The following is a 27,683-nucleotide window of genomic DNA, read 5'->3' as shown; positions in this document are numbered from 1 at the left end:
AACATAAAAAAAAATATCTTATTTTACTTCTTTTAAATTATTGGTAATATGATTGACGGTAGTTAATTGAAATTAAAGCTAATAAAATGGGTTAATTCAGTCTATTTGACCCGGCCCACTTCAATCCACTTTTTAAGTGGGGTTGATCCGACTCGATCCATCAATTTTAATATCCAAAAAATTTTCTAACTCGATTTGACCTACCATAAGTTAGTGGATTAAATGGGTTGGTCCACCAACCCACCTAACTTTTTTAAAAAGAATTTTAATTTAAAATACTTTAATTTAAAATAATATTTAATTTAAAGTAAAAATTAACAAATTAAGTATCATGCATACAACTAAGGATGACAACGGGATGGGTCGGATATGGGTTTCATGATACTCATTCCCGTCCCTACGAGTCAAACTCATCATCGTTCTCGTACCCGTCGGGTATATAATTTTCATCCTCATCTCTGCCCTCGTCGGGTATTGGGTATACTCGTACTCGTACCCATAATTTTATTTTATTTTTTTGTAAAAAAATATAATATTTTTAAATTATTTTTCTATTATATTATAATTATAATTAGGTTGTTTCTTTATCTCATATTATAATAATAATCATACATAATAAAATATTAAAATTCTTTAACATAATTAAATTGGAAGTGGGTATTAAATTGAGAATGAGAATGGGGACGAGAACGGGTATGGGGTGGGTAAGTATATACTCGTACTTGATTTAATATATCGAGTTTTACTCGTATCCGTACCTGGTCAAACCAGGTATTCCCCGTCAAAGTAGGGATGAGTTCGGGTATTACTCACTAGTACGAGTATATTTGTCATCCCTATATACAATATTAAACTTAAATTAAAAAGTGTACAACTTTAAACAATCAAAATAAAAAAAAAATAAAAATTCTTTCATAAGAGTGATTATTCATTAATATCAAACTTCATTGGAGGTTTGAGTAGATAAATTTATAGCAATTTCATATTTTTTAATATCGACTTTATCTTTATCTACAAAAAAATGGCATCTTGTTAAAATAATACATATATAATAATAAATGGTTAAGTAGGTTGTTAGTGAGTTGAGTTGATGGGGTGTAAGTGGGTTAGGTGGACAATTCGGCCCACCACGGGATTCAACCTAGGTGGGTCGAGTTGAAAGTGATTCGGGTTACATTTTTTTATCCATTATGAATTTTTTCATTTTTATTTTCTAATCCGACCCATTTTAAAGGTGAGCTGGGTTGACTCACAGGACAAAACCACTTTAACAACTTTAATTAAAATAGTCATAAACTATCATATGGATATAATATTATTTTTTAGTAACAATAATAATAGTAGAAGAATTTAGTACAATAATATTTAACAAATTTATTAAGAAAGATAAAAATAAATATTTTTCAATTTATATGACTAAAAGAATTAATTTTAATTTTGATGGATAACAAAATTATCTCATATTTAACAACTAAAAATAACTTTAAGAAAAAAAATCTTGTATTTTTAAAATTGTGTTTATAAAAGTGATTTATTATTCTCATAAACATGTTTTAACTTGTTCATTAAGTTAAACCCTAATATTTATTAATACACTTGTTTTCTAACCTTATTTTAATAAGTTAAATGGTAAAACTCGTGAGAAAAATTATTGAGGTGTAAAAATTTATCAAATAAGTTATTAGCTACGGTATTTATTTAAATATACATTTTATTGATGTCATAAATTTTGATTGTGAAATAGGTAGATTAACAAAATTATGAGGCGAGAGTCATGAATCATTTTTTAAGACAAAATAAGCTTAAAAAATATTCTTCCAAACTACTCAACAGTCAACAACTAATATCAATTTTTAAATATATATTTTATTTTTTACTAATTATTAATGATAGAGTTAACTTATTTTTTTTATTCATGGACATGAATTACACAATGTCTTAAAATTAATAATAAAAAAATTAATTTATGCTTGCAAAATGTAATAATATGAGTTTTATGATTGTTTATTTATTTTGTTTATTAAATGATTAAGTGATTTGTTGTTTTAAATGTTTTAAAAATTTTAAAGATTAAGAAATTTTTATGAGTTTAGTTGTTTAGGAGTTGTTTTAAGTTAGGGTTAAAGTTGACCAAGTTTAAAAGAAACTATACAAGGTTTTCTTAAAATTTGAGTTTCATAAGTTCATATTCTTAAGAAATTTGTAGAAAGGTTAGAGATAGGAGCTCTAGAATCAAAGGTATTTATTCCTTTTGTTGATCTCGTAGAGTGTATAGATCCTTTCCCAGAATTAGATTGAGTGACTGAGTAGAGATTTGAAGCTTGGAGTACTAAGAATCTGAAGTTATAGTTGTCATACGACAAAGCTCAAAGGACCTGGTTCTTCTCCCTTTTTTCTTGATTTCAAGAGACTCAAGGTAAGGAAAACTTGTAGATTTGTTTCTTGTTGTATTGTATGAGTAGTGTGGTGCTTGGAATCATCAAATTGTAGTTGTTATGTTGATTTGAGTAGTGAACTCTTTGATGTTTAGTTTTCTTATGTTTTTTGGTGAAATGAGAAGGAATTGGTGAATGTGAATCTTTGATGATTGCATGTTGTTTTTTTAGTTGGAAATGAGTTGCTTATGATGTATATATATGTTCTTGTGAGTTGCTTGTTGGTTTTGGGTTGAATTTTAGGTGATTGGAGCCAAATCGGGATTCTATCAAGTGCAAAAATTGCCATTGCATTGGGTGTAATGCAAGTCAGGGGATTTTTGCCTCATTGATTCCAAACACAAAATAGGTAGCATCGAGCATGAATTAGTTAGAAGCTCTCTGACTTGGTTACACCAGGCAGTGAGTTAATAGGTGTTGGGCATGATTTCCTTGTGAGCTCTCTGACTTAGTGATGCTAGACGCGGATTATGTAGCGTCGAACATGATCAAGTTAGTGAGTTTTTGTCTTGATGATGTTGGGCGTAGTTTGTATGGCGCCGAGGATGAATAAGACAAAGGTTTTCTACCTAGATGACATCGGGCGTGGAAGTATTCACATCGGGCATGAGTGATCCAAAGGCTTTCTGCCTCATGGACGACAGACATGGGAAAGTGGCGTTGGGCATGGATGCTAGGCGCGAGTTGACCACACCGGGCATGAGTACTTTAAAATGTTGTTGTGTAATGTGTTGTTAATGCATGAGAAGAATATTGATGTGTAGTAATGTGTTGGAAGCATGTTTTAGTGTTGAATTATGTTGATAAAATGCATGAAGTATATTGTTGAGTAGTGTTGTGCTAAGATAAGTAATTGACATGTTGTTGTGTGGAGGTATGTTTTAAATGCATTATGCATGGAGTTGTGTTATGTTGTTAACTTAGGACTAGAGGAGATATATTATTTTAAAATGTAAAATATCTCATTGTGTGGATATGTGGTGTGGTGCTATGAGGGTCCAATTATTGAAAATTCTTTTTGAGTATGGTTATCTCTTGGAATGGAGTTTTGTGTCTCCTCTAGGTCTTTGGTTATCATTTGAGTAAGGTATGAAGTCAAGGGATAAAATCCTTAATTGATTATTGCAAAAGTGTGTGGTATCACGATGAAAGTTGGGGGGATGTACTCATAAGTGACTTGGTTAATGCATGTCAATGTTGTGGTGGACCCATACCCAAGCTATATTATTCTTGATGACGAGTACCCAACTTTTCTAGTTTAAGTGACACAATCCAAGAAATCACATTGTGTTGTGGATTGATATCCAAATTTATCATTGGCCTAGTAAGCCAAAAAGGTCGGGATGTTAAGTTTGGTTTGGTAAGGTCAAGTCATTTAGATTGGTTATATATGTTATAACAAATCTCTTAGTTGAACTACGACACAACACATTGTGTTGTTGTGTTGCTATGTTATAATGTTGTTTAAGTTGTTATGTTGTTAATTTGTTGGTTTTTGAATTTTTGTGCAGTTCATATTTATACTATAAGCTAAGATGATGGTGATAAATTGAATTGTGTGTTGTTAAGTTAAGTTGGTTGTTGTAGTGTTGATGACATGAAGTTGTTGATATAGTTGTATTCACTTTTATATTATGTGTTGTCTTGTTGTCTATAAGCTTACCCTTGCATTTTCGTTGTTGTTGAATTACGATGATTATATTATTATAGGATTAGAGCAAGGTTAGGCTGAAGGGCAAGTTGGATCTTTTGAGAGCCATGTTGGAGATAACGGTATCTGGTTGTGTTGTTTTGATACAACTTGTAGTTAGTAGTTGCTTGGCCAATAACTTAGAATTTATATTTGTAGTTTTGGATTATTGTAGATGTATATGTGTACAAGATTGTGTTGTAATCCCATTAAGGGACCTTTATATTTTCAATTTATTATTTCCTACACACACACACACACACACACACACATATATATATATTGTTGCATGTATAACTAAGAATTGTTTGTAAGGTAATCCGTGGTAGTTAGATTTACGTTCTCATCTACTTAGAATTTTGAGCTGTAAAGTATAAGGACCTACCAAGATGTTACACTTCTATGGTATTAGAGTCAGTCAAGTCTTTTGGGAACTTTGTGAGGGTGATCCCATTATGTTTCTGTTATGAAATTATTTTGTTTTGACTATTGTGTTGCGTTGTTGTTTCTTAATAGTGTTACTTATGGGTTATTGATCTCAATATAGGATGGCTAGACCTCTATTTGATGGGAATCAGATAGTTAGGGCCATGGAAATGATGGCTTCATCTATGCATCAACAAAGCATTGCTTTTGCTCAAATGGAAGCAAATACAGTTGCAGTTAAGGCAACTAAACTAGTGATATCCCAAGAGTATAAAGGCTTGGATAAGTTTAGGAAGGATAATTCTCCTTAGTTTAAGAGCGAGGTTGATTTAGAGGTGGTTGACCAATAGATCAATGAGATGGAGAAGATTTTCAGAGTGTTGGAAAGTCCGGAGGATAGAAAGCTGACTTATATTGTATATATGTTGATTGGAAAGGTTGAGTACTAGTGGATGGTTACACAGTAGATGTTGGAGGCTAGAGGTGTGGTGGTGGACTAGGAATGCTTTAAGAGGGTGTTTCTTAAGAAGTATTTTCTAGATAGTGTAAGTTATGCCAAGGAGGTGAAGTTTTTGAGACTACATTAAGGGAGTATGGCTGTGAAAGAACATGTTATGAAATTTGAGCATCTGACTCCTTTTTATTTCCAGGCTATCTTAGAAACTTGGAGGTACTGAAAGTTTTAAAAGAGAAACACAAAGTTTGGTGAACGGTTGAGACATGAATTGAAGAGAGTGGTGGTGCCTATGACCATCACGAAGTTCCTTAACTTGGTGGAGAAAGTGAAGACAATGGAAAGATTTGAGTGTGGTGGTAGGGTGATGAAAGGAAAGGAAGGGCTAAAATGGGTCTAAGAAAGATGGCCAACAAAGGAAACCTTATGACATACCTCATCAATAATAGATTGGGAAACTTTGTTGCAAGGAAGCTTCCTACGTTTTATTGTGATGTCAAAGTGGATAAAATATGCATTTAAATGAATATTTGTAAAATTGATTTCAAATAAAATTAGTTTTAGTTAAAATTAATATCCAAATAAATTGATTTATATTTTATTATTTTTTTACACCAATGTTTTATTGTTTTTAGTTATCCTAAAAATAACATTGTATAAATTTTCGATTCAATGCAAAAGTTACTTTTATTATTATTATTATTATTATTATTATTATTATTATTATTATTAATCAAATCAAAATTTGGAGGCAAAATCAATTTTACCTAACAATAGTCAAACATTTATATTTTACCAACAAGGTGTATATACTGTATGGTGGCCGACTTGGCCGAACACCCGAACCCGCGAATAATCAGGCCGAACACCCGAGCCCGTCGATACTGAGGCCAATCACCCGAGTCTATCGACCACGTATAAACGAGGGAAACGTGTCGGTGTGGTCGGCCAATCTCAGCGCTTCTGCTAGGCTGATTACAGATAGTTTAATTAGTGTAATACATCAGATTAGCCCCCTAATTTTTCGGGGCCCAATCCTTAATCACGACCCAATACAAACACCTATAAATAGAGCCCCAACGAGGTATGTAACTAACTTTCAACTACCGCATTTATTACGCCGAGAACTAACTTGAGCGTCGGAGTGTCTTTGCAGGCACCCTCACCTCACTTCGGACCACCTGGACAAGAACGACCAGACCGAGACCCAAGACCCGACCCGCTATGACTAAGATAATTGAAGTGTGTATCCTAGCACAGGAACATTTGGCGCCCACCGTGGGGCCGAAGAGACGTTTTCAGCCCCTTTTTACTCTACGACTGAGATCAAGACATGGTAGCAACGCGCAAGGGACAATCAGCAACGACTCAACCGATCCCTAATCTCGGGAGCAATCCCGTTATGACCAACCAAGAGCGTTACCCGTACGGAATGCCTCAAACACAAACCGAACCCGTGATACAAGAGGTTCAGCCTAATACCGATCATGCCCAGCCCGACCTCCAAGACGACTTGCGCGCATTGCGCGAAGAAATGGCCGCTATCTGAAGACAAAGAGAAGCCGACGCCAGGGAGCTGGCCGAACTGCGCCGCCAGAACGCCGAGCTTCGAAACCTCAACCAGACATATGCGCCGACATCTCCCACTCTCCAGGAGGAATCGGCGTATCATGTCCCGACCGACCATGTAACTCGAACACCGGCCACCTCTTTGGTGGCCAACAAGGCCGACACCCATACTCACTCCCTGAGGCATCCTTTCTCTCGAAGAATAATGGAGGCGACCCTATTGGACCACTGGAAAAGTATACCGATCGACAAGTATGATGGGTCAACCGACCCCGAGGAACACTTGAATGTTTTCTTGACTCAAGCAACCCTCTCCACTCAAGACGACTCGGCTCTGTGCCGAATATTTCCCACGTCACTGAAGGGTAGGGCTTTGAGTTGGTTCACGAGGCTGCTGAACTCCTCCATTGATTCATTTAGCGAGTTATCATCCCAGTTTACCCTGCAATTCGCGACGAGTAAGCCGTACAGGACGACCTCGTTGGCTTTGGCGGGGATTCGACAAGAGAAGAAGGAAAGTTTGAGAAGCTTTATGGACCGGTTCAACAAAATCGCCATGGAGATAGGTGATCTTAACCCGGCCGTGGCCTTGGACCGGCTGATCACCGCTCTGAAGCCGGGGCCCTTTGTGAATAGCTTATGTAAGAAACCACCGGTCGACATGAATGATCTCCGGCGCCGAGCCGAGAAGTATATGCAAATGGAGGAGCTGGCGGAGACCCGAAACCAAGCTAGGGTTGAGGAGACTTACAGCAGGAAGGAACAAGGCCGGGAGCCCATGAAAAAGACAAATGCCGACCCCTCGAACGCTCGCCCGCCGAGAGGACCGCGCTACACAGCGTATACTCCTCTCAACGCGAGCAGGGCCAAGGTATTGGAGCAGGCCCTAGCATCTGAAATACTGGTGATGCCCAAGCGGGCGAACACACCTCCAAGGGCCGACACGGCTAAGTCGTGCCGATTCCATCGAAACCGGGACCACTCGACAGAAGAATGCTCCGCGTTAAAGGATAAACTTGAGGACCTCATCAAGCAAGGTCACCTCGGAAAATTTGTGAGACCACAAGATCAAACAAGAGGGAGAGATCAACGCCCTCGAGAGGCACCAATGACAGGACACCGACGCCACAGGTCTCGATCAACCGAGAGGAGAGATCACACACGAGGTTCCCGTGAAGACAACAATCGGCCGAGGAAGATAATAAACACAATAGCTGGAGGTTTCGCTGGGGGAGGTTCCACATCTTCTGCCGGGAAAAGACATCTCCGAGCTGTACGATCGGTAAATAGCGTTAATCAGCAGAGAACACCGAAGATGCCTCCGATCACTTTCTCTGACCGAGATTTCTGTGGTGTCGATCCCGTCCAGGACGTCCCCATGGTAATTTCCGTGGAGATGCATAATTGCATCGTGAAGAAGACATTGGTCGACCAGGGGAGCTCTGCCGACATATTGTACTGGAACACGTTTAAGCAACTCGGGATCCCAGAAGAAAGCCTAGAACCGTACCACGAGCCTCTAGTAGGATTCTCGGGCGAAAGAGTGATGACGAGAGGGTGCATCGACTTGTACACTCGCTTCGGATTCGACCAGAAGTCCTCAAGAGATATTAAAATCTGATACATCGTGGTGCATGCGAACACATCATACAACATCCTACTAGGACAACCTTCAATTAATGCTCTAGGAGCAATTGTCTCGACCCCCCACCTGTGCATGAAATTTCTGTCGAGAGACGGGCAAGTAATCATTGTGCATGCCGACCAGAAAACAGCAAGGGAATGCTACCTCTCTAGCTTGAAAGTGCAGCCCATCTCCGAACCCCCGACGACGACAAAAGGCGTGAACATGGTCAGACAAGAGATAACCGACGGCATCGACCTCGACCCCTGGTTATGGGAAGACGAGCGGATCGAAGCCGTCGAAGACCTAGTCCCATTCCAGCTTGGTCGAGTACCCAAACAGGTCACGCATTTGGGGTCCCAATTGAGTGAAATCGATGCGAACCAGGTGAAGCAAGCAGTCCGAGACAATAAAGACTTGTTTGCATGGACGGCATCGGACATGCCAGGGATAGATCCAAAGTTCTTGTGTCACCGACTGGCCGTATGCCGAGACGCCCAGCCAGTTGCCCAAAAGAAGAGGAAAATGGGAGATGAGAAGAGAAAAGCTGCGAACGCCGAGGTGCAAAAACTGTTACAAGCAAAGTTCATTCGAGAGGTCACCTACACCACCTGGCTAGCTAACGTGGTGTTGGTCAAAAAGTCGAATGGGAAGTGGAGAATGTGCACTGACTACATCGACCTTAACAAAGCCTGCCCCAAGGACGCTTATCCACTCCCCTGCATCGATCGACTCGTTGACGGCGCATCCGGACACTCTATTTTCAGCTTCCTAGACGCATACTCAGGTTACAACCAAATAAAAATGTACCCGGTCGACAAAGAAAAAACGGCGTTTATCACTGAGAACGCCAACTTTTGTTACAAGGTGATGCCGTTTGGATTGAAGAACGCCGGGGCAACCTATCAAAGGTTAATGGACAAAGTCTTTCGGGGTCAAATCGGTCGAAACATCGAGATTTATGTGGACGACATGGTGGTGAAGTCCAACTCCATGGCCGATCATGTAGCCGACCTGACCGAAATATTTGGTGAATTGCGCGAGCACAATATGAGGCTCAACCCCGAGAAATGTACCTTCGGGGTCAGGGGAGGCAAATTTCTAGGTTTCATGCTATCGGCAAGAGGCATTGAAGCAAACCGAGACAAATGCCAAGCTGTGATAGATATGCGAAGCCCGAGCAACCTCAAGGAACTGCAACGTCTTTCAGGAAGATTAGTCGCCTTGTCACGATTCCTCCCGCGTCTAGGCGACAAAATTAGCCCGATGACAAAGATTTTGCAAAAGGCCTCAGCCTTCTCGTGGGACGAACCATGTGAAGAAGCCTTCATGGCATTGAAAGCAGCACTAGCGACGCCACCGATCTTAACGAGACCTGATCCTTCGAGGCCACTTTTGGTATACCTGGCCGTGTCCGAAGATGCGATCAGCTCGATTTTGGTGCAAGAAAAAGAAGGCACCCAAGCTCCTGTATACTTCGTCAGCCGACTCTTGCAGGACTCCGAAACCCGGTACCAGCTGATAGAGAAGGCGACACTCGAATTAGTGCACACATCCCGACGCCTCCAGCATTATTTCCAGAGCAACCGAGTTGTTGTCCACACCGACTACCCAATTTCGAAAGTCTTAGGCAAACCTGAGCTTGCCGGGAGAATGATGGCTTGGTCGATCGAGCTCTCGCAGTTCGACATCACCTTCAAGCCGAGAGGGCCGATCAAAGCTCAATGCTTGGCTGACTTCATGAACGAGCTACACCCTCAGGGCCAGTTCGAAGAGCACTGGTGGACCCTCCATGTTGACGGTTCTTCAAATTGCCGAGGAAGCGGAGCATGAGTCATTCTCGAAGGACCCAAAGGGATAGTTTTAGAGCAATCCCTTCGCTTTCGGTTCAAAGCCTCGAACAACCAAGCCGAATATGAAGCCTTATTGGCTGGGTTGAGACTAGCTGAAGACATGGGTGCTTCGCGACTTAAATACTTGACCGACTCTAAGGTGGTGGCCGAGCAAGTGGGTGGTAACTTTCAGGTTAAAGATCACAACATGATGAAGTACTACCATGCCTATCAGAAGTTAAAGGCAAAGTTTCAAGAGGTGTCAGTCAACCACATCCCGCGCGAGGATAACGCCCGAGCCGACCAGTTGGCTCGGCTGGCCGCAACCAAGAGGCCGGGCCATTTGAGAACCATCATTTAACAGGAGATTGACCGCCCAAGTGTCGAGACGGAAACAGTCGCAAACGTCGAGGCCGACTGTGCCGAAATTAATGACCCTCCAGACTGGCGAGATGAAATAAAAGCATTTCTCACCAATGGAATCACACCAGCCGAGCCGGTCGAAGCCAAACGATTGAGAACACAAGCCAGCAGATACGTTGTCATCGCCGATCAACTGTACAGACGTGGCTTCTCTACCCCATTGCTAAAGTGTCTAAACACCTCCGACGCCGATTACGTGATGAGAGAAGTGCACGAGGGTATCTGTGGAATGCACTCGGGAGCTAGGACGACCGCTACTAAACTAGTGCGAGCTGGTTATTACTGGCCGACCATGGGCACCGATTGTGCCACGTTTGTAAAGAAGTGCCAACCTTGTCAAAAACACGGCAACTTGATTCATCAACCAGCCGAGAAGTTACATTGCATTCCCCCGGCATGGCCGTTCGCCACATGGGGAGCCGACATACTCGGACCTTTCCCAGTTGCCAAGGGACAATGCAAATTCCTCATTGTTGTCGTGGACCTGTTCACCAAGTGGATCGAAGCCGAGCCCTTGGCGTGTATCTCGGCGTATCAAGTCCAAAAATTCTTATGGAGGAATATCATCACGCGATTCGGCGTCCCGCACACCCTGGTAACCGACAACGGCCTTCAATTCACTGACCGAAAACTTAACGAGTTCCTGGCCGGTCTCGGGGTACAGCACAAGGTCACATCGGTCGAGCATCTGCAAACGAACGGCCAGGCCGAGTCCGCCAATAAGGTTATCCTAACAGAATTGAAGAAGCGGCTAGGGGAAGCAAAGGGAACATGGGCCGAGCAATTGCCCGAGGTATTATGGGCTTACAGGTGCACTCCTCAATCGACTACTCAAGAAACCCCTTTTCGCCTAGTTTATGGATCCGACGCGATGATCCCGGTGGAAATCGAAGAACCGTCATTCCACCGAGCCCACTTCGATGAAGCAAACAACGAGGCCGAGCTCAGGGTAAACCTAGACATGGTAGGGGAAATTCGAGACCGAGCACTAGTAGTTGCCGAGGCCACCAAACGACGATACAAGAGAAGATTTGACAGCAAGGTGAAACCTAGAGAATTCCGAGAAGGAGACCTCGTTTGGAGAACCATAGGCGAGGCGAGGAAAGATCCGAGACAGGGAAAACTTGCCCCTAACTGGGACGGTCCTTTCCGAATCCGGCACAACCTAAATAACGGAGCATACAAGTTGGAGTACCTGTCAGGAGAACCGATTCCGAGAACTTGGAACTCCTCACACCTAAAGATGTATTATAGTTGATGTAATAGTGCACTCTTTTCCTTGACCGACTCTTTTTTCCCTAAGGAGGGTTTTGGGTCGGCAAGGTTTTTAACGAGGCACTCAATTAATACAAAGACGTCTTTGAATGTTATTTCGTTTTCTATTCAACTGTGCCTACGCTTAGGTTATAAATATGCAGGTCCGACCTCAGATAACGCTCATCAGCACCGAGCAACCCTCGGCCGACCACTCAAACGTGTGCTCGAGCCCAACAGGTTTCCCTCCCGAGTACCCTTCTCGGCTAAGGATGTTCCTAGGCTGAGCACTGCACGTTTGCGTATCGACGCCGAGCAACCCTCGGCCGACCACTCAAACTTGTGCTCGAGCCCAACAGGTTTCCCTCCCGAGTACCCTTCTCGGCTAAGGATGTACCTAGGTCGAGCACTGCACGTTCGCGTATCGACGCCGAGCAACCCTAGCCGACCACTCAAACGTATACTCGGGGCCAATAGGTTTCCCTCCCGAGTACCCTTCTCGGCTAAGGATGTACCTAGGCCGAGCACTGCACGTTCGCGTATCGACGCCGAGCAACCCTGGCCGACCACTCAAACGTATACTCGAGCCCAATAGGTTTCCCTCCCGAGTACCCTTCTCGGCTAAGGATGTACCTAGGCCGAGAACTACACGTTCACGTAACGACGTCGCGCCCTCTTCAACCGAGAACTTTCAAGGTGCTCCGCACTATGTATCAATTTCAATCCGAGAACTCCCTAGCTGAGTCCTCTCGTATATGCAATATATTTTCAATCTGAGCACTCCCTAGCCGAGTCATCTCGTGTACGCAATATATATTCAATTCGAGCACTCTCTAACTGAGACCTCTCGTGTACTCCGCAGTGCGTATTAAGTTCAACCCGAGCGCTCCCTGGCCGAGTCCTCGCCAATACGCAATATATATTTTCAATTCGAGCACTCTCTAACCGGGACCTCTCGTGCGTTCCGCATTGTATCAAGTTCAATCCGAGAACTCCCTAAACCCTAAACCCGCATTGTATCAAGTTCAATCCGAACCCCCTCTAACCGAGACCTCTCGTGCACTCCGCGCTGTATATCACGTTTAATCCGAGCACTCTCTAGCCGGGTCCTCTCGTGTACTCCGCAGTGTATGTTCAATCCGAGACCTCTCTAACCGAGCGTGTTGAACCCGGACACTAACGAGACAAACACCGCGCTTCAATCACTGATCAAATCGCGGTATTGGCCAGCCCCCCTGGCCAAGTAAGAAGTCGGTTTAATTTGAAAATTAAGCACTTATAAACATGGAAAAAGAGCAAAATGAATTTCATTAACTATGGCCGATCAAAACGGCTACTTACAAAAATCAAATGTCTAAAAGGCACCGACACCAACGACCGAGCTTACAAAAAGGCGCTGACGGCCCGGTTACAAAAAATAACCTAACCATGAAGACCGACCCCTACGCAGCCGCTTGCTCCGTTGGATTCTCATCGCCGACTACATCTATTACCGGGTCCTCCTCCTCGGTTGACTGCACAGTAGCTCGGCTAGACACACCCTGACGGGGGGCTTCGGTATCCGGTTGAGCCCCTTGAGGAAACTTGGCATAGCTCATAAAATTGCCACCTAGGAAGTCTCGGCTAACATCAAACTGAAAGTCAGCCGGGACATCACAAAACTGGTGAGCTTGCCGAACGGCGTGTGGAAGCCGGCGTCGTGCTGAGCGAGGATTTGCTCGGTGGCTTCGGCCTCAAACTGTTTGACCTTCATCTTTTGCATAGCCAACTTCAGATCGTCGGCCTCCCTACGATGGGCGTCGGCCACCTTCTTCAGCTCCTCGGCTGACTCGGTCGCCTTGGCGTTAGCACTTAAGGCATCCTTCACCGTCGCCTCAGCATCTTTCAGGCGAGTTTGGAGCCTCTCGGCCGAGACTGCCGACCTCATCATCACGTGCTTTGCCACGAGTGAGGTCCGAGCATCGAGCTCATAGAAGAGCTTATACTCGGCCTCCGTCGACATTCCCTCCAAGTATTGGAGTCCCCCTCCGGTGGTTAGGTCAAGACTTACCAAATTCTCGACCTGCACGTCTGAAGCCAAAAAGTTCGACCCCGCCACGACAGCGGGAATGGCGAAGGCCTCGCACCCTGCCTGCTCCAACGATAATTGCTTCGGTCGCTTGGAGGAGGAGCTCGGACGTTCTGACTCTATATTCTGCTCGGCTGCACGTACTCGAGATGTACTCCCCTTTCTCTTGGGATCGGCCAGGGGAATTAGTACTTGTGTGGGCTTGTCTCGCTGTACCTTGAGGGCCGACCTGGCCGGCGGCGCTTTCCCACTCTCCTTCGCCTCCTTCGCCCTCTTGGCGAGCATCGCGGTTACGTCCAACTTGCCTCTGGCCATCAATCCTACAAGAAAGCAAATTTTAACATCAATTTAAAAACTGATTAAGTAACTGAATCCTAGCACACATACCTAGCAAGACCATCTCAAAATGAGACGTCTCAAAAATTTCCAATAGGTCTCGGACAGGAAGCTCCTTCGGCAGTTGATCTAACAAATCCACAATCTCCTTGTCCTCGGCAGGGAGTTTTGAGGCAGGGATCACCTCAAAGCGCGTCGGACGCCTCGTCCAGTAGAAGGGGAACAGCGGGGAGTCTTCTCGGTCATAAAAGCAATCCCGCATCTCCGACCCCCAGCGAACCTTGAAAATTCCACTTTTAAATCCCTTGTACGAAGAGGTGAAGGCCCGTAGAAAGCCACGTTTCGGTACCCGAGCTAAAGAAACCCACTTCACCGGTTTGCTCGGGCGGCAAGTATAATAATAAAGAAATGCGAGTGGCCGAGGCGTGAGGCCGAGACAAAGACACAAGTTTCGAAATGCTTGCATGGCCGCCCAAGCATTAGGGTGCAACTAGGTTGGCGCCACATTTAGGGTTCGGAGAACCCCCATCTGAAAATCATCAAAGGGCAGCTCTATGCCGAGGTCCTCGAACCAACACATGTATACGTAGAAGTAATCGTCTTCACCAAGTCCCGCCTCCAAGAACACAAAATCGGTGTCCGGTCCATCGTCTTCACATGCCTCGGCAAGCAGCGGAAACTCCTCGCCCCCACCCCCGAAGCACTTCTCAGAAGAGATGAATGTGTCCAACAGGCCCTGGTCGGATAACTTCGAAAAGTATACACCGACCTCTCCGTCCACCCACTCGTACCCCGGCATCTCCACGGTACCATAATCCACCTTCGGCTTAGTCCGGACATTCGGACCGGCTATAGCCTTGCCTCGATTATCCTCGACCATTTCCAACTCATCCCCATTGCCTTCGGCAAGGACGGTTACTATATGGGGTCTCGGTTGCTCGGCCTGCGCTAAGCCTCTGTCGTCAACCTCAGTAGCACGAGCCAAAGCCACCGCCAGGGTCGTCGGCGGCGATATCTCTATCACTTTGTCCCCACTGTCATCTTTCTCGGGATGGTCGGATGGGAATACCACTTCACATTGCAAAGGGGGCAACCTCGAGACCTCACTCGAATCCGATCCTTCCCTATCCGACGAGGCGTCCGATCCCCCCGACGACGTCCAACTCCTAGCCGAAGAATAACCTCTATCCATTTATTTATAAATTAACGTATACAACACTTACCTTGTTCGGTTGCTTCGGTTGAATCTGATTTTGAGAGAACTCGGGAAATTTACAGCGAGTAAATTCCCACGCAACCCTCCGCCTATTTATAGGCGAGGTAAACGGGGAAAATGAAAAGACACCTCCAAACCCTGACCATTCGATCAAAACCATCCAACGGTCCAGATTTAATAACCGTTGAGCCTGTAACCGCTAGGGCCAACGTGGCAAGCTACGACCGCCTAGGTCTCGGCATAATTTTCGGTCATTCAAGGTCTCGACCCAGCTTTAGACGTCAGAGCCCTCGGCTCACGCGTCATCCATACAAGGCCTCGGTCCACCTTAGCTTCACACGTCGCGTCTTAGCCATGCGGCACATACGGCCTGGGCATGATTGCACGTGGTCTAGGCAATACCCTAAACACCGCCCACGACACATACGACCTCGGCATGATTGCACGTGGTCTAGGAAATACCCTAGACACCGCCCACGGCACATACGGCCTTGGCATGATTGCACGTGGTCTAGGCAATACCCTAGACACCGCCCACGGCACATACGGCCTCGACATGATTTCACGTGGTCTAGGCAATACCCTAGACACCAGCCAAGGCCTCGGCGCAATTTCCTGTTACTCGAGGTCTCGGGGAAACTTCTTACGCCCGAGCTCTCAGTCTGGGCATCATCCACGAGAGGCCTCGGCTCACCTTCACTTCGCAGATCACGCCTAAGCCATACCCCATCTAAAACCTTGGTCGATTTCACGAGGTCTAGGGCACACCCTGGACACCATCTATCAAGGACTAGACCCTACTCCGCCTTGGCACGGTATAATTTCCATTTACCCAAGGTCTCGAAGAAGCCTCTCACATCCGAACCCTCAGCCCACGCATCATCCACGCTAGGCCTCGGCACGTCTTCGCCCGCTAGACCTCGGCACGCGTTCCCATTGAGATCTCGGCATGTTTTCATACGGTTAAGACGTCGTCCAATGCAACGCTACGCATCTCACCGTCTTCGTCTTTCCTAGCCTTGACGCTGCAGGGGTTGTATACCGTATGGTGGCCGACTTGGCCGAACACCCGAACCCGCGAATAATCAGGCCGAACACCCGAGCCCGTCGATACTGAGGCCGATCACCCGAGCCCACCGACCACGTATAAACGAGGGAAACGTGTCGGTGTGGTCGGCCAATCTCAGCGCCTCTGCCAGGCTGATTACGGATAGTTTAATTAGTGTAATACATCAGATTAGCCCCCTAATTTTCCGGGGCCCAATCCTTAATCACGGCCCAATACGAACACCTATAAATAGAGCCCCAACGAGGTATGTAACTAACTTTCTACTACCGCATTTATTACGCCGAGAACTAACTTGAGCGTCGGAGTGTCTTTGCAGGCACCCCCACCTCGCTTCGGACCACCTGGACAAGAACGAGCAGACCGAGACTCAAGACCCGACCCGCTACGACTAAGATAATTGAAGTGTGTTTCCTAGCACAGGAACAATGTATGTACTAATGCCCCTTATTATATATAGACTTAGTTGTCAAATTCACTAATTATGTTTTTAAAAATTAAAAAAAAAAAACACTATTCAAGCAAGTGGACGTGATCATGGGAGAAATATTTATTCAATATAATTTGAATGAAGAACATGAAAACTACAGCTTGTCCAAAATTTTAAACAATGTCTCAACGAGTATGTTCGTCCAAGACCAAGATTGAAAGAGGAGCATGTCTTAATATCTATTCTGATTGAATGGACCACCATAATTTGGTTTCAAAATAATTGAAGCTATTTAATTATCCATCGATCTCTGAAAACTCACGTGGCGTTGCCTTTATCCAATCCACTCCAACTTCTTCGCTATTTTGACCCCTAATTTACTTGATCATATAATGTTACTACCAATTCATATTCATATTAAATTCAATCTGAAGGGTCTCAAGATAAACTACACATCACAAAGGACACTTAGGTGTGAATACTATGCAGATGGGAAAAAAAGTTTGAATCATAAACATAATAAATATTTTGTACCGATAAGATTGGCCTAAAATTTGAATAATATATACAAGATTTTATATTAATCTTATTGTTATTATTAAAAAAAAAATACTACATAAATAATAAGAAAATCTAAAAGTTTTTTTTTTAATCTTTTAATTAAAATCAGTGTTGCAATTCCGCACATGTCGATTGAAAACAAATTTTGCTGGTGTTTTGCGGTTCCTTGCTCCTTCCATCTTCTTGCAAAATTGACAACAGACAGGGAAAGTGATATTCACGGAAAATATATCCACAATTGATTTAGAGTTATTTTGGATGAGGAATTTTAATAGAATAATTTTAAAAATATAAATGAGAAATTTTAATAAATAATTTTAAATTTTTTTGTGAAGAATTTCAAATATTTTTAAATGAAATATTTTTTTGGATGAAAATTTTTAAAAAAAATTAAATTTAAATATTTGTGAAAATTTTTATATCAATCTCATATTAGGAGTGAATTCTATTCCTCTTCCTATTAAATTAGATTAATTTAAAATAAAATCTTAAAATATTGATAAAAAAAAGTTAACTTGTTGAGTATGTTGTTTCATTCTTAGTAACTATTTTTTCCTTTAGGGTTAGACTAAATTCTTTATGATGATGGCGAAGAAATTGAGAAAGATAAAAACATTTTTACTACAAGTTTGTAGTTTTAAAGATAATATTACTAACTAGAAAGCACTAATATATAGATTGATGTTATATAATTTTAAGTATCGTTGAGTATAATACAGTTAATAATTTTGAGCTGTTTTGGAAAAACATCACCCACATTATGATATGACACGACAATGAATTCCCTCTCCCGAAACCTAGATAATTTGGGTTGGTGATCGGAGAACAATAACCCAAATAAATAAATAAACTTAAGGATTTTTGTTAAGATTTTATTTGAATTTTCTTTCAATATTTTGTTGGGGGTTGCTATATCACGGGAAGTTTGAAATAATTTTGCCCGATTTAAAACATATGATAGATGGGTAGACAGCTAACGTCATTAGTAGTTTTCAGTTTTAAAATTTTTAAAAACTACAATTAATTTTTAATTGTAGTTGTTTTTTTTTTAATTTTCTCATAGTAAAATTAATTAAAATCTATGTTTGAATTAGTAGCAGATGGTAGAATGGAGAGAGATGAGATGAATTGAGAAGTTGTTTCATTGTTTAGTTTTAAAAGTAGGAATGAAACACCATAAAAAAAAATGATCATGATTCATTCCATTTTATTCTATTTCTTTATTATAATTTCAATTTTCTTCTCTCAAATTTGGAGAACAATTTTTTTGGATCATAAAATAATTATTATATTTATGCATATTTTATCACAATCATTAGATAAAGATGAGTTATTTTATACATTGTTGTATTTTATAGATATATAGAACATGATTTAATTTTATTCATAAATTTTATATATAAAAAGTAAAACTGTAATAAAAAAATCATATATTGATGTTATATCTAAAAAAATAAGAAATAAATTCTAAAATAATAAAAACAAATTAAATTTCAATACTTGAAATATAAGTAACGTATTCTTAAGAAAAATTAAATTATTCCTTTTTTTATAAACTAAATATATTTGAGTATATTTTCAACACTAAAAAATTATAATTTATCTTGTTCCATCCATTTTTTAAGCAATAGAGTGGTATATTTATTTTTTTCCATTATAAGATATTCGAATAATGGAATGACATTTTTATTCCATTCTAACCCATCTCATTCCAAAATATTTTGATCAGTGTTATTCCATATTCTACCACTAATTCAAACATAGCCTAAAGACATGTTTATGTGGTGCCAGTAATAATAATAACGACAATGTCAATAGTGATAGTTGTGATGACAATGATAATGATATTTTTTTACTTATAGTAAAATTTATTTGCAGATATCTATAGATATAATTTTTTTTTGACATCCCTAGTTGGATGTGGTCATCATAGTGACAATAACAACATTGTCAATGGCACAATGTCAATGGTAAAGACTTTAATGGTAGAGATTGTGGTGATAGTTGTAATGACAGTGGTAGACAACAATAATAGTTGTAATGATGCTATAAGTAGTGATGATAGTGCTAATGACAATGTTGGTAGTGGTTGTGATAGGATGAGTTATTATTAAATATAGCAAGAGTTTATTTTAAGCCAAATTTACAAAAATCATTTTTTCATGGTTTAGAAAAGAAACAATAAAAGTATTTAAAATTTCAAGTAAAAACTAGTTTTTTTTAGGCACATAAATTAAAACTATTTCAACTCTATTTTAGTCACATTTTATTTTAAATTATATTTATAAATCAAAAACGAAACTTGCGACATCCTTGAACCGCCATGTAAAAGTTCCTTAATCATGTAAATAAAAGTTTGGCAATGTATAAAAAGAAACGTTTTCACCGATGAAGGCATGATGCTTGAAATAACACTATAAATCAAAGTCATCATTTCCAGTTTCTACACTACTCCCTTTTTGACTTTGTCTCTAATTTTGTGAATGAGATTTAAAGAATTGAAGTCCGTTGTTTCTCAAATTAACCTCACATCTTTATTGAAATGTAAAAATATGGTTTTATAAAAGAGAGATTGATACTAACGAGAATAAACAACCTATTAATTCTCATATCTACTAAAACAAAATCAACCAACTAATAATAGAAAATAGATTTGCTCTAATCTAGCTAACTGATTCTATCTCAGCCAATACTAATAACATATAGAATTAATGATCATCATTACACAACAATCTTCAGTAAATTTGCCTCCAACTAACTGTATTTCCAAAGACCTTGAAAGCATACTCAGTTGTAGACTTTCTAGTGTCAATGTTGCCTATAAAATTAGAGTCCATATATCCCTCAATGATAGGAACTTCACCTTGATTAACATATAACAAACTAGCTCCAATAGTTCCATGAAGATATCTCAAAATCCATTTTGTAGCTTCCTAATGCACCTTTCCAAGATTTTCCATAAACTTGCTAACAACACTTAGAGAGAATGATAAATTAGGTTTACAACATACCATAATGTACATGATGCTACCAACAACATTAATGCAAGACAGCTTCTTCATGTAATCAATATCTTCATTAGACTTAGGCTTATGTTCCTTAGACAATGAAATGTTATGCCAAGGGTGTGGAGACTGGCTTTAAGCCTAAACAGTTAAGTTGATCTAGGACTTCCTTTATATATCCTTCTTGGGATAAATGTAACAGTTTTTTTATCCCTATTTCTGATAATTTCAATACAAAATATCTTCTCAGTAAGCTCAAGGTCTTTCATTTCAAATTCTAGTTTAAGCATATCCTTTAAACTTTGAATTTCTGATAAGCTACTATTGGCCAACAACAGATCACCGACATAGAATAAGAGATAAATTGGTTTTACACCTTTGTGGCACTTCATGTAAACATAACAGTCATAGTCACTCCTAGTGAAGCCAATCTAAGTCATATAATCATCAAACCTTGTGTACCACATTCTGGGGGATTGTTTGAGTCCATTAAGGGGCCTTTTGAGTAAACACACCTAATGTTCATTTTTGAGACTAATGAAACCAGTTGACTACCTCATATATATCTTTCCTTTCAATTCCCTAGGTAGAAAGACTGTCTTAACATCCATCTATTCCAATTCCATGTCAAGTTTTGCAACCATGGCAAGAAGAATCCTAATGGAGCTGTGCTTGATCACATGAGAAAAAATTTAAGTAAATTCAACTCCTTTTCTCTGTGTGAAGTCTATAGCAACCAACCTTGCTTTAAATCTAACATTTTCTACCCCTTTTATACCTTTTTCCCTCTTGAATAACCACTTACATCCAACAATGGAATGTTCTTTTGGACAATCGACAAGAGACCAAGTCTCATTTTGAATTAGAGAATTCATTTCTTTTTCCATTGCAACAATCCATCTAGCCTTATATTTGTTGGTAGTGGCCTCTTCATAGGTTTGAGGTTCACGTTGCTCTTTAATCCCTTTTTTAACTATGAAAACAAAAAAGATTACATCAACAACAGAACCATGTTGACTTGGGACAAATTCTTTGGTCTTCAATTCTGCTTGAATGTTTTGTCTTTCAATGGGCTTTAATGGCACAATCAAATTTTCCATTTGAAGCTCATTGAAAACTACATCTCTATTGATTATGAACTACTTATATCCAGGTTCTTGGTACTTGAGCTTGTAACCCTTGACTCCTATAAGGCAGCCTATGAATGCACATTTTAGAGCCCTTAGCCTCAACTTATCTTGCTTAAGATGGGTATATGCAATGCATCCAAAGGTCTTCAACTCATCTTAGTTGGTCTCTTTTCCACTACAAGCCTCTTGAGGAGTTTTGAACTTTAAAGTTGTTAAGGGACTTTTGTTGATGTAGTATACAACAATACTTACTACCTTAGCTCAAATTGTCTTTGATAATCTAGCATGATTCAACATACACCTTAACCCTCTCAAGAATGGTTCTATTGAACCTTTCCGCCAAGTCATTCTGTTGCGGAATTTCCTTCATGGTTAAGTTCCTAGCTATCTCATCCTTTTTGCACAAATCTTTGAAATTGTCATCTCAAAACTCAAGTCCATTATCTATCCTTAGTTTCTTGAGTTTCTTCCCAGTTTGAGTTTCAATTAAGACTTTGTATTCCTTAAACACTTTTACAACTTCATTCTTGTGCTTAAGGAAATAAACCCAAAACTTTCGTGAGTGATCATCAACCAAAGAAAGAAAGTACCTTGCTCCTCCATGTGACTCGGTCCTAGCTAGTCCCTATAGATTTGCATGTACATAATTGAGGGGTTCCTTGCTTATGTGATTGTTGGTTGGAAACCTAAGCCTCTTTGCCTTTCGAATGACACAATGCTTGTAGAATTATAAGGGTTCAATTTTGCATTGACCAAAGGCACCTTGTTTGGTCAATTCTTCCATCCTCTTTTGGCTTATGTGAGCTAATATGTGAAGCCAAATGCTTGTGTTGTCTTTAGTGGAAATGCTGGTACAATGTGTTACCATTGTTTGGGAGTCTTCATCTGATACAACAAGAGCTTTAACCTTTCATAGCCATTTTGTGCTTCAACAATGTCAACAATATGTCTTCATTCATTTAACTTGAATTTGTTTGGGTAGTCATTCTTGAAGTGTCCTCTTTATCACATATGAAGCATTTCTTCTTCTTGTTCTTCCACTCTTTCTTTTCAAACTTATTACTGGAGTAGAGTCCCTCAACAATTTCTTCTATCTTGATTTCTCTTTCTTTCTAGCTTTCTTTTGAGTTGAGTGTTGCCTTCACATCTTCCATAGATAGAGTGGCCTTTCCATATATCATGGTGTCAACAAAGTGCTCATACCTTTTTGATAAGGAGTTCAACAAGATGATGACCTAATCTTGATCTTCTATATTCACATCAATACTCTTAAGATCTAATATGATTCTATTGAAATCATTAATATGAATTTTTAGGGGTTTCTCTTCATCCATTTGCAGTGCATATAGGCACTTCTTTAGGTATACTCTGTTGGCCAAAGTCTTCTTTAGGTAAATCCCTTCATGTTTCTTCCATACTCCTTTTACAAATTTCTCATCAACAACTTCCCTCAAAACTACATCTTCAAGGTTTAGAAGAATCTCATTGTGAGCCTTCTTTGACATCTTTGCACGTTTCTTCTCCTCCACCTTCATGATGTCCTCTTCTGAAAAGGTTACATCTAATCCCTAATGAATAAGCAGTGCGCTCATCTTCAATCTCTACAAGCTGAAATCTTCTAAACCACCTCCAAATTTCTCTATCTACATTTGTGCCATAGTCACGATCTTGGTTAGGTCTGAGAATCCCAACCTTGCTCTTGAAACCACTTGCTGTGAATGATATTCAGAGAATTGAAGTCTGTTGTTTCTAGAATTAATCTCACGTCTTTATTGAAATGTAAAAATATGAATTTATACAAGAGAAATTGATACTAACAGGAATAGACAACTTGTTAATTCTCATATCTGCTAAAACAAAAGCCACCAACTAATAACATAAAATAGAACTGCATTAATCTAGCTAACCGATTCTATCTTAGCTAATACTAATAGCATATATAAACCATTACACAACATCTCACATGTTAACCTTCAAATATAAATGCTGATTTGGTTACATAAATTATAAGATAGAGGCTCGTTTAGTGGATGTTCTATCTGCAAGAATTATGAGTAAATGTGGAACAACTGTAATCAAGCATGTTCCACAGGAACGTTGTTAACAAAGATATTTATATACATATATCTACAGGGATAAATTTTCATTTGTATGTTAACAAACATATCAGATTGGATATCTTCAGTATGGTTGTTAGCCTAGTTTTCAGCTTATTGCTGACATTTGATAAGCGAAGCCTAGTTGTGTGCTTCTGAATTCTCAGTTTCCAACACAGTTATCTTCATTGTCAATGACATTGTAGTATAAGGAAGACACCATGCCATCAAACTTCGAAACTACTTGATGAGTTGATAAGCCACAATATCGCTTCCCAAGACGAGCAATAAAGATATCAACGATCTTCTTGAACATGGAGTCTTCTTGGATGAGTGGTTGCTCTAAAAACTCAACCAGGGGCATCCACTGCATCACATCACACAAGAGTTATTCGTATGTATAAAATTTAATGTAACATGATATCATGCTTTCATTTTTGTTTGTGTTGAACATTCAACGCTGACTATAAATATGGTCAAAATAGTGTATATAAGTAGGAAATAATGTTCATCTTACAAGTCAGTTTTGTAGGATTGAGTTAAGTTCAAATTTACATTTCTCAAAGTTTAACAAATAACTACCAAGCCACCTTAAAAACTACATGGTGATCAAGGGAAATTTATGCAAGTAGTACTCAAGTCACATGGACCATCTTCAACTTGATTTTTGGGATATATCCCTGTGGTTTCTTAGGTCATCAACAATTCCACATTCCTCTATGTTCTGTACTCACCATATATGGAGTTGGGGATGATTGCAAAACAAGGAAAAGGAAAATTTAAAAATGAAGTTACGCTTTATTTGGTGACTATTCCATGTGAATAGATAAAATTAAACATAGGGAACTGCAAGGAAATAAGTTAGCCACCTCCAAGAAAAGTTTTCTTTTATTGTCTTCACGAGTAAGAATATCTCACCTTTGCTGCTGCAATTTCAAGATCATCAACATTGATCTTTAATGACAGGGGTCTTAGCATGCAGATGAAGAACAAATCTGACTTCTCAAAGGCCACATTATGCGCATGCCTAGAAAAATATAAGAAAAAAGATGCATAAATAGCTAAATTTTGTAGCATTCTGTGGTCATACTGGATTCTGTAATTAGTTGATTACAAGAGAAAACCTTCCAGCGATCCATTTACTTTCAACTTGGATTATTAGAAACGAATCCAGTATATACAAAGAATGACAGAGTCAATAGTTACTGTTTCAGATTTATTTTATTAAAGAAAAAATTCAAATTCATGATCACATATTCACATGGTTGTGAGTATGAATGGTGCTCTTTACCTGAATGCTATGACTTCAATGAACTCAGTTTCGATCTGCAACATAAACCAGCAAGCATCAAAAGAAAGCCCTTACGCAATAGAAACTTATGATACAACCTTGAGAATAAATTCATTATAAATTTACACCAAAGGAATATATCTAAGTACATCAAACTTACACCAGTTTCCTCCTTCACTTCTCTTACAGCTCCTGTGTATATTTCTTCTGCCTGAGATAGTTCAGACAAGTGAAGAATCAAGTTGCAACTAAGTACAACATGAGATTTCAATTCAACACCATCTCTAATTTGGTCTTTTATATTTCATTTCAAGAGCATTTAAGAAAATTAAGTGAAGCTACAAAATTAAATACCTCAAGAATGAATCCAGTTGGTATCTTCCAAAGACCAAGAGTTGCTGGAGAACAATGTTTCTCTTGTACTACAAGCACCTTTACAATTTTTTAACAGAAAATTATATAAATGTTAGTGCTTACTCGATCGAAATTAGATAAGAACTGTTACGATATCCAATAATAGAAAGGTAGAATATTTACTAACTTCAAAAAGGTTTGTTGTAAAGCTTTTTCAAAGTTCAGAATATCCTGTTTGATTTGTTATTTAATTGGGATGAGTTTGGTTCTTTCCAATGTTAATTATATTAGAAGAAACCATACTTCATTGTTGTCATTTATGACAAATCCCCCGACTCCAACTTGATGTGATGCATTCGCTGGAAGCATGCTAGGTCCTTCAGGAATCCAGTAAGTTAACATCACATATCCTGGCTCTGCATGGTGGTATTGGAAGCCCTCCTGAGACCAAAAAGAGTTACCTGAGGCTCAACAACTCTTCAATGAGTAAAAACAAAGTTTGAACTGAATAAAGAAAGACGAGTGGATGAATTTACTGGTCTTTTTGCACATATTCATTCATTTAATTTGGTGTACTTGTACATATTGAGATCTCTCATGCATATGTTATTATCTTTATTTCTTGATTGGTAGACGTTTGAGAGGTTGAATTACCTTCACAGCAATTGGAACAAGGTCAGATTGCTCTAACGGCAACTTAAGCCAAATTCCTTTCTTTCCCTGTAAATTATCAGATGACTTAATATATAAACTTGTGCTAGATGATGCTTTCACCAGGAAACAGATGCAGTCACAGAATACAAACAAATGGAAAATACTGATGATGTCTTTTGATTTCTCAAACATGACATATCACAGAAGCCCTCAAAGGAGTTATGCCATGCTTGCCTTAAAGATAGTTATAAAATTTATTTTCAAAGGAAGAAACATCAAAATCATTTAGAGGTGACTGATTTCCAAGTAGCATAGTTCATGTTAGAGAGGATGAGAACATGGAGAGAGGTTTTACCATTTTTTTCCAATGAGAAAGAGACAAACGCAACAGAGCTGCGAAGGTGTATGGGTTGGATGGTAACCTATCTGGATCAACGACGACTCCCCCATATTCATCATCAAATGCATCAAGTACTCTCAGATTTCTGGTATAGAAACTTCTAATTGAGCCACTTGTTCCATTAATATGCAAACCAGTTTCTGTTGCAAGATTATCTTCACCAACTGAACTAATGCCAGCTTTATCAGTCAAATAAGTGTTATCCGGGGCACTATAAGTCCTCAGAAACAACCCTGAAATTGAAAATTAGAGAGTATTAAACCCACATTCCGATTAGACCCCCCGAAAAAAACAAACAAAGGAAACAAAAATCTAATCTTTTCAACCAAACGAGATACCAACTCTTTCCACATTCTCCGTAGCAGATGAAAAGGGGCATCAATTTATTAGCAAAAATGTCAACTTTAGAAATGTATAAATGAAATCAACCATGGCTTATAACTCATCTGCTTAAATTAATTCAGGTATTCAGTCTTACTGAGTAATTAAAAAAGAAGCTCAAACAAAAACCAGGTTTTTTTCATGAAAATAAAATATATAAAAAAAGCAGCAAGTCAAAGGAAAAATACGACAAAAAAGCCTCCAAAATCGTGTATTTGGATAATCGTTAGTTACCTCTGCGACACTTGAAGTGGGGTGAAAATCCAACTCCAACTTTGTGCCTGAAACTGGAGATCAAAGTGGAGTAGGATCTTCCAACATGATCAACCTCAAATGTAGAGACAGAAGTCGAAGAGAACGATTTGAGGTCCATCTAAATCAGTGGTCAGAACTCAACTCAAAATCCAAATCTCAAACCGAATCAGTATCCAAATGTAAACATATACTATGGAGGGTAACACTAACAGCATATATACGAGAATCTTCACCAATATCTAAGCAACCTTAGCAGGTATCGAACTATAACATGAGATGACTAAAGAGACATCATGGTCATCATGGTCGTGATCATGGTCATGGGACTCATCGTTTTTTCTTAGTGTGCTATAGCTTCCTTGCCATGCTAAGCTTGGAAATCCAAATGGGTGCCAACAAAGTTTAGAAGATATAATTGAGCGTAATCCACGTTGCAACAAGCTAGTTTTGGCAGCACTAGGTGTTAGCGACCCTCAAATTGGTGGTTCATATTGAGCGATGTGTGGTTATGACAGAAAAATCAACAGGAATCGCAACAAAACTGTAAAGTTATGTTAATTTCTTTCTTTTCATGAATTATAATATAATAAATGGAGAAAACGAGGGAAGCTATTTATCCCAGTAACTTATTGCGGAGTGTCCTATAGCACTGGAGGTATTGTTGTTTATTACAGAATATTCCATGAAATAATACTCAATAAATTGATACTATTTTTAAATTAATTTGTAAAAT

The 27,683-nt window shown here is 39.8% G+C and overlaps 2 protein-coding genes across 3 annotated transcripts; one reads left to right on the top strand and one right to left on the bottom strand.

The window, feature by feature from the left end:
* Positions 1 to 6,779: 6,779 nt before the first annotated feature.
* Positions 6,780 to 8,195, top strand: LOC109810815 (uncharacterized). Its single transcript, XM_083074543.1, has one exon. It carries the CDS (start codon positions 6,780 to 6,782, stop codon positions 8,193 to 8,195), a length of 1,416 nt encoding a protein of 471 aa, XP_082930669.1.
* A 15,271-nt stretch (positions 8,196 to 23,466) lies between these two features.
* Positions 23,467 to 27,469, bottom strand: LOC109808936 (nudix hydrolase 8). 2 transcript variants are annotated; one of them, XM_020372137.3, is made up of 9 exons: positions 26,930 to 27,464; positions 26,270 to 26,547; positions 25,915 to 25,980; positions 25,564 to 25,701; positions 25,261 to 25,338; positions 25,067 to 25,117; positions 24,907 to 24,941; positions 24,534 to 24,642; positions 23,467 to 23,982 (listed from the first exon to the last, which is right to left on the bottom strand). In XM_020372137.3, the coding sequence occupies exons 1-9, from the start codon at positions 27,066 to 27,068 to the stop codon at positions 23,779 to 23,781; spliced, it is 1,098 nt and encodes a 365-aa protein (XP_020227726.1). In that variant the 5' UTR covers positions 27,069 to 27,464; the 3' UTR covers positions 23,467 to 23,778. The 2 variants fall into 2 exon arrangements, with proteins under 2 accessions (XP_020227726.1, XP_082931481.1); XM_083075355.1 differs by lacking the exon at positions 25,915 to 25,980 and having other exon boundaries at positions 26,930 to 27,469.
* Between the last annotated feature and the right edge of the window lie 214 nt (positions 27,470 to 27,683).

This window comes from Cajanus cajan, chromosome 5, assembly GCF_000230855.2.
Source record: "Cajanus cajan strain Asha chromosome 5, NIPB_CcT2T_4, whole genome shotgun sequence".
In the NCBI taxonomy this organism is placed as follows: Eukaryota; Viridiplantae; Streptophyta; class Magnoliopsida; order Fabales; family Fabaceae; genus Cajanus; species Cajanus cajan.
The sequence above is the reverse complement of the archived record's forward strand: the minus strand, read 5'-3'. Positions and strand labels throughout refer to the sequence as shown.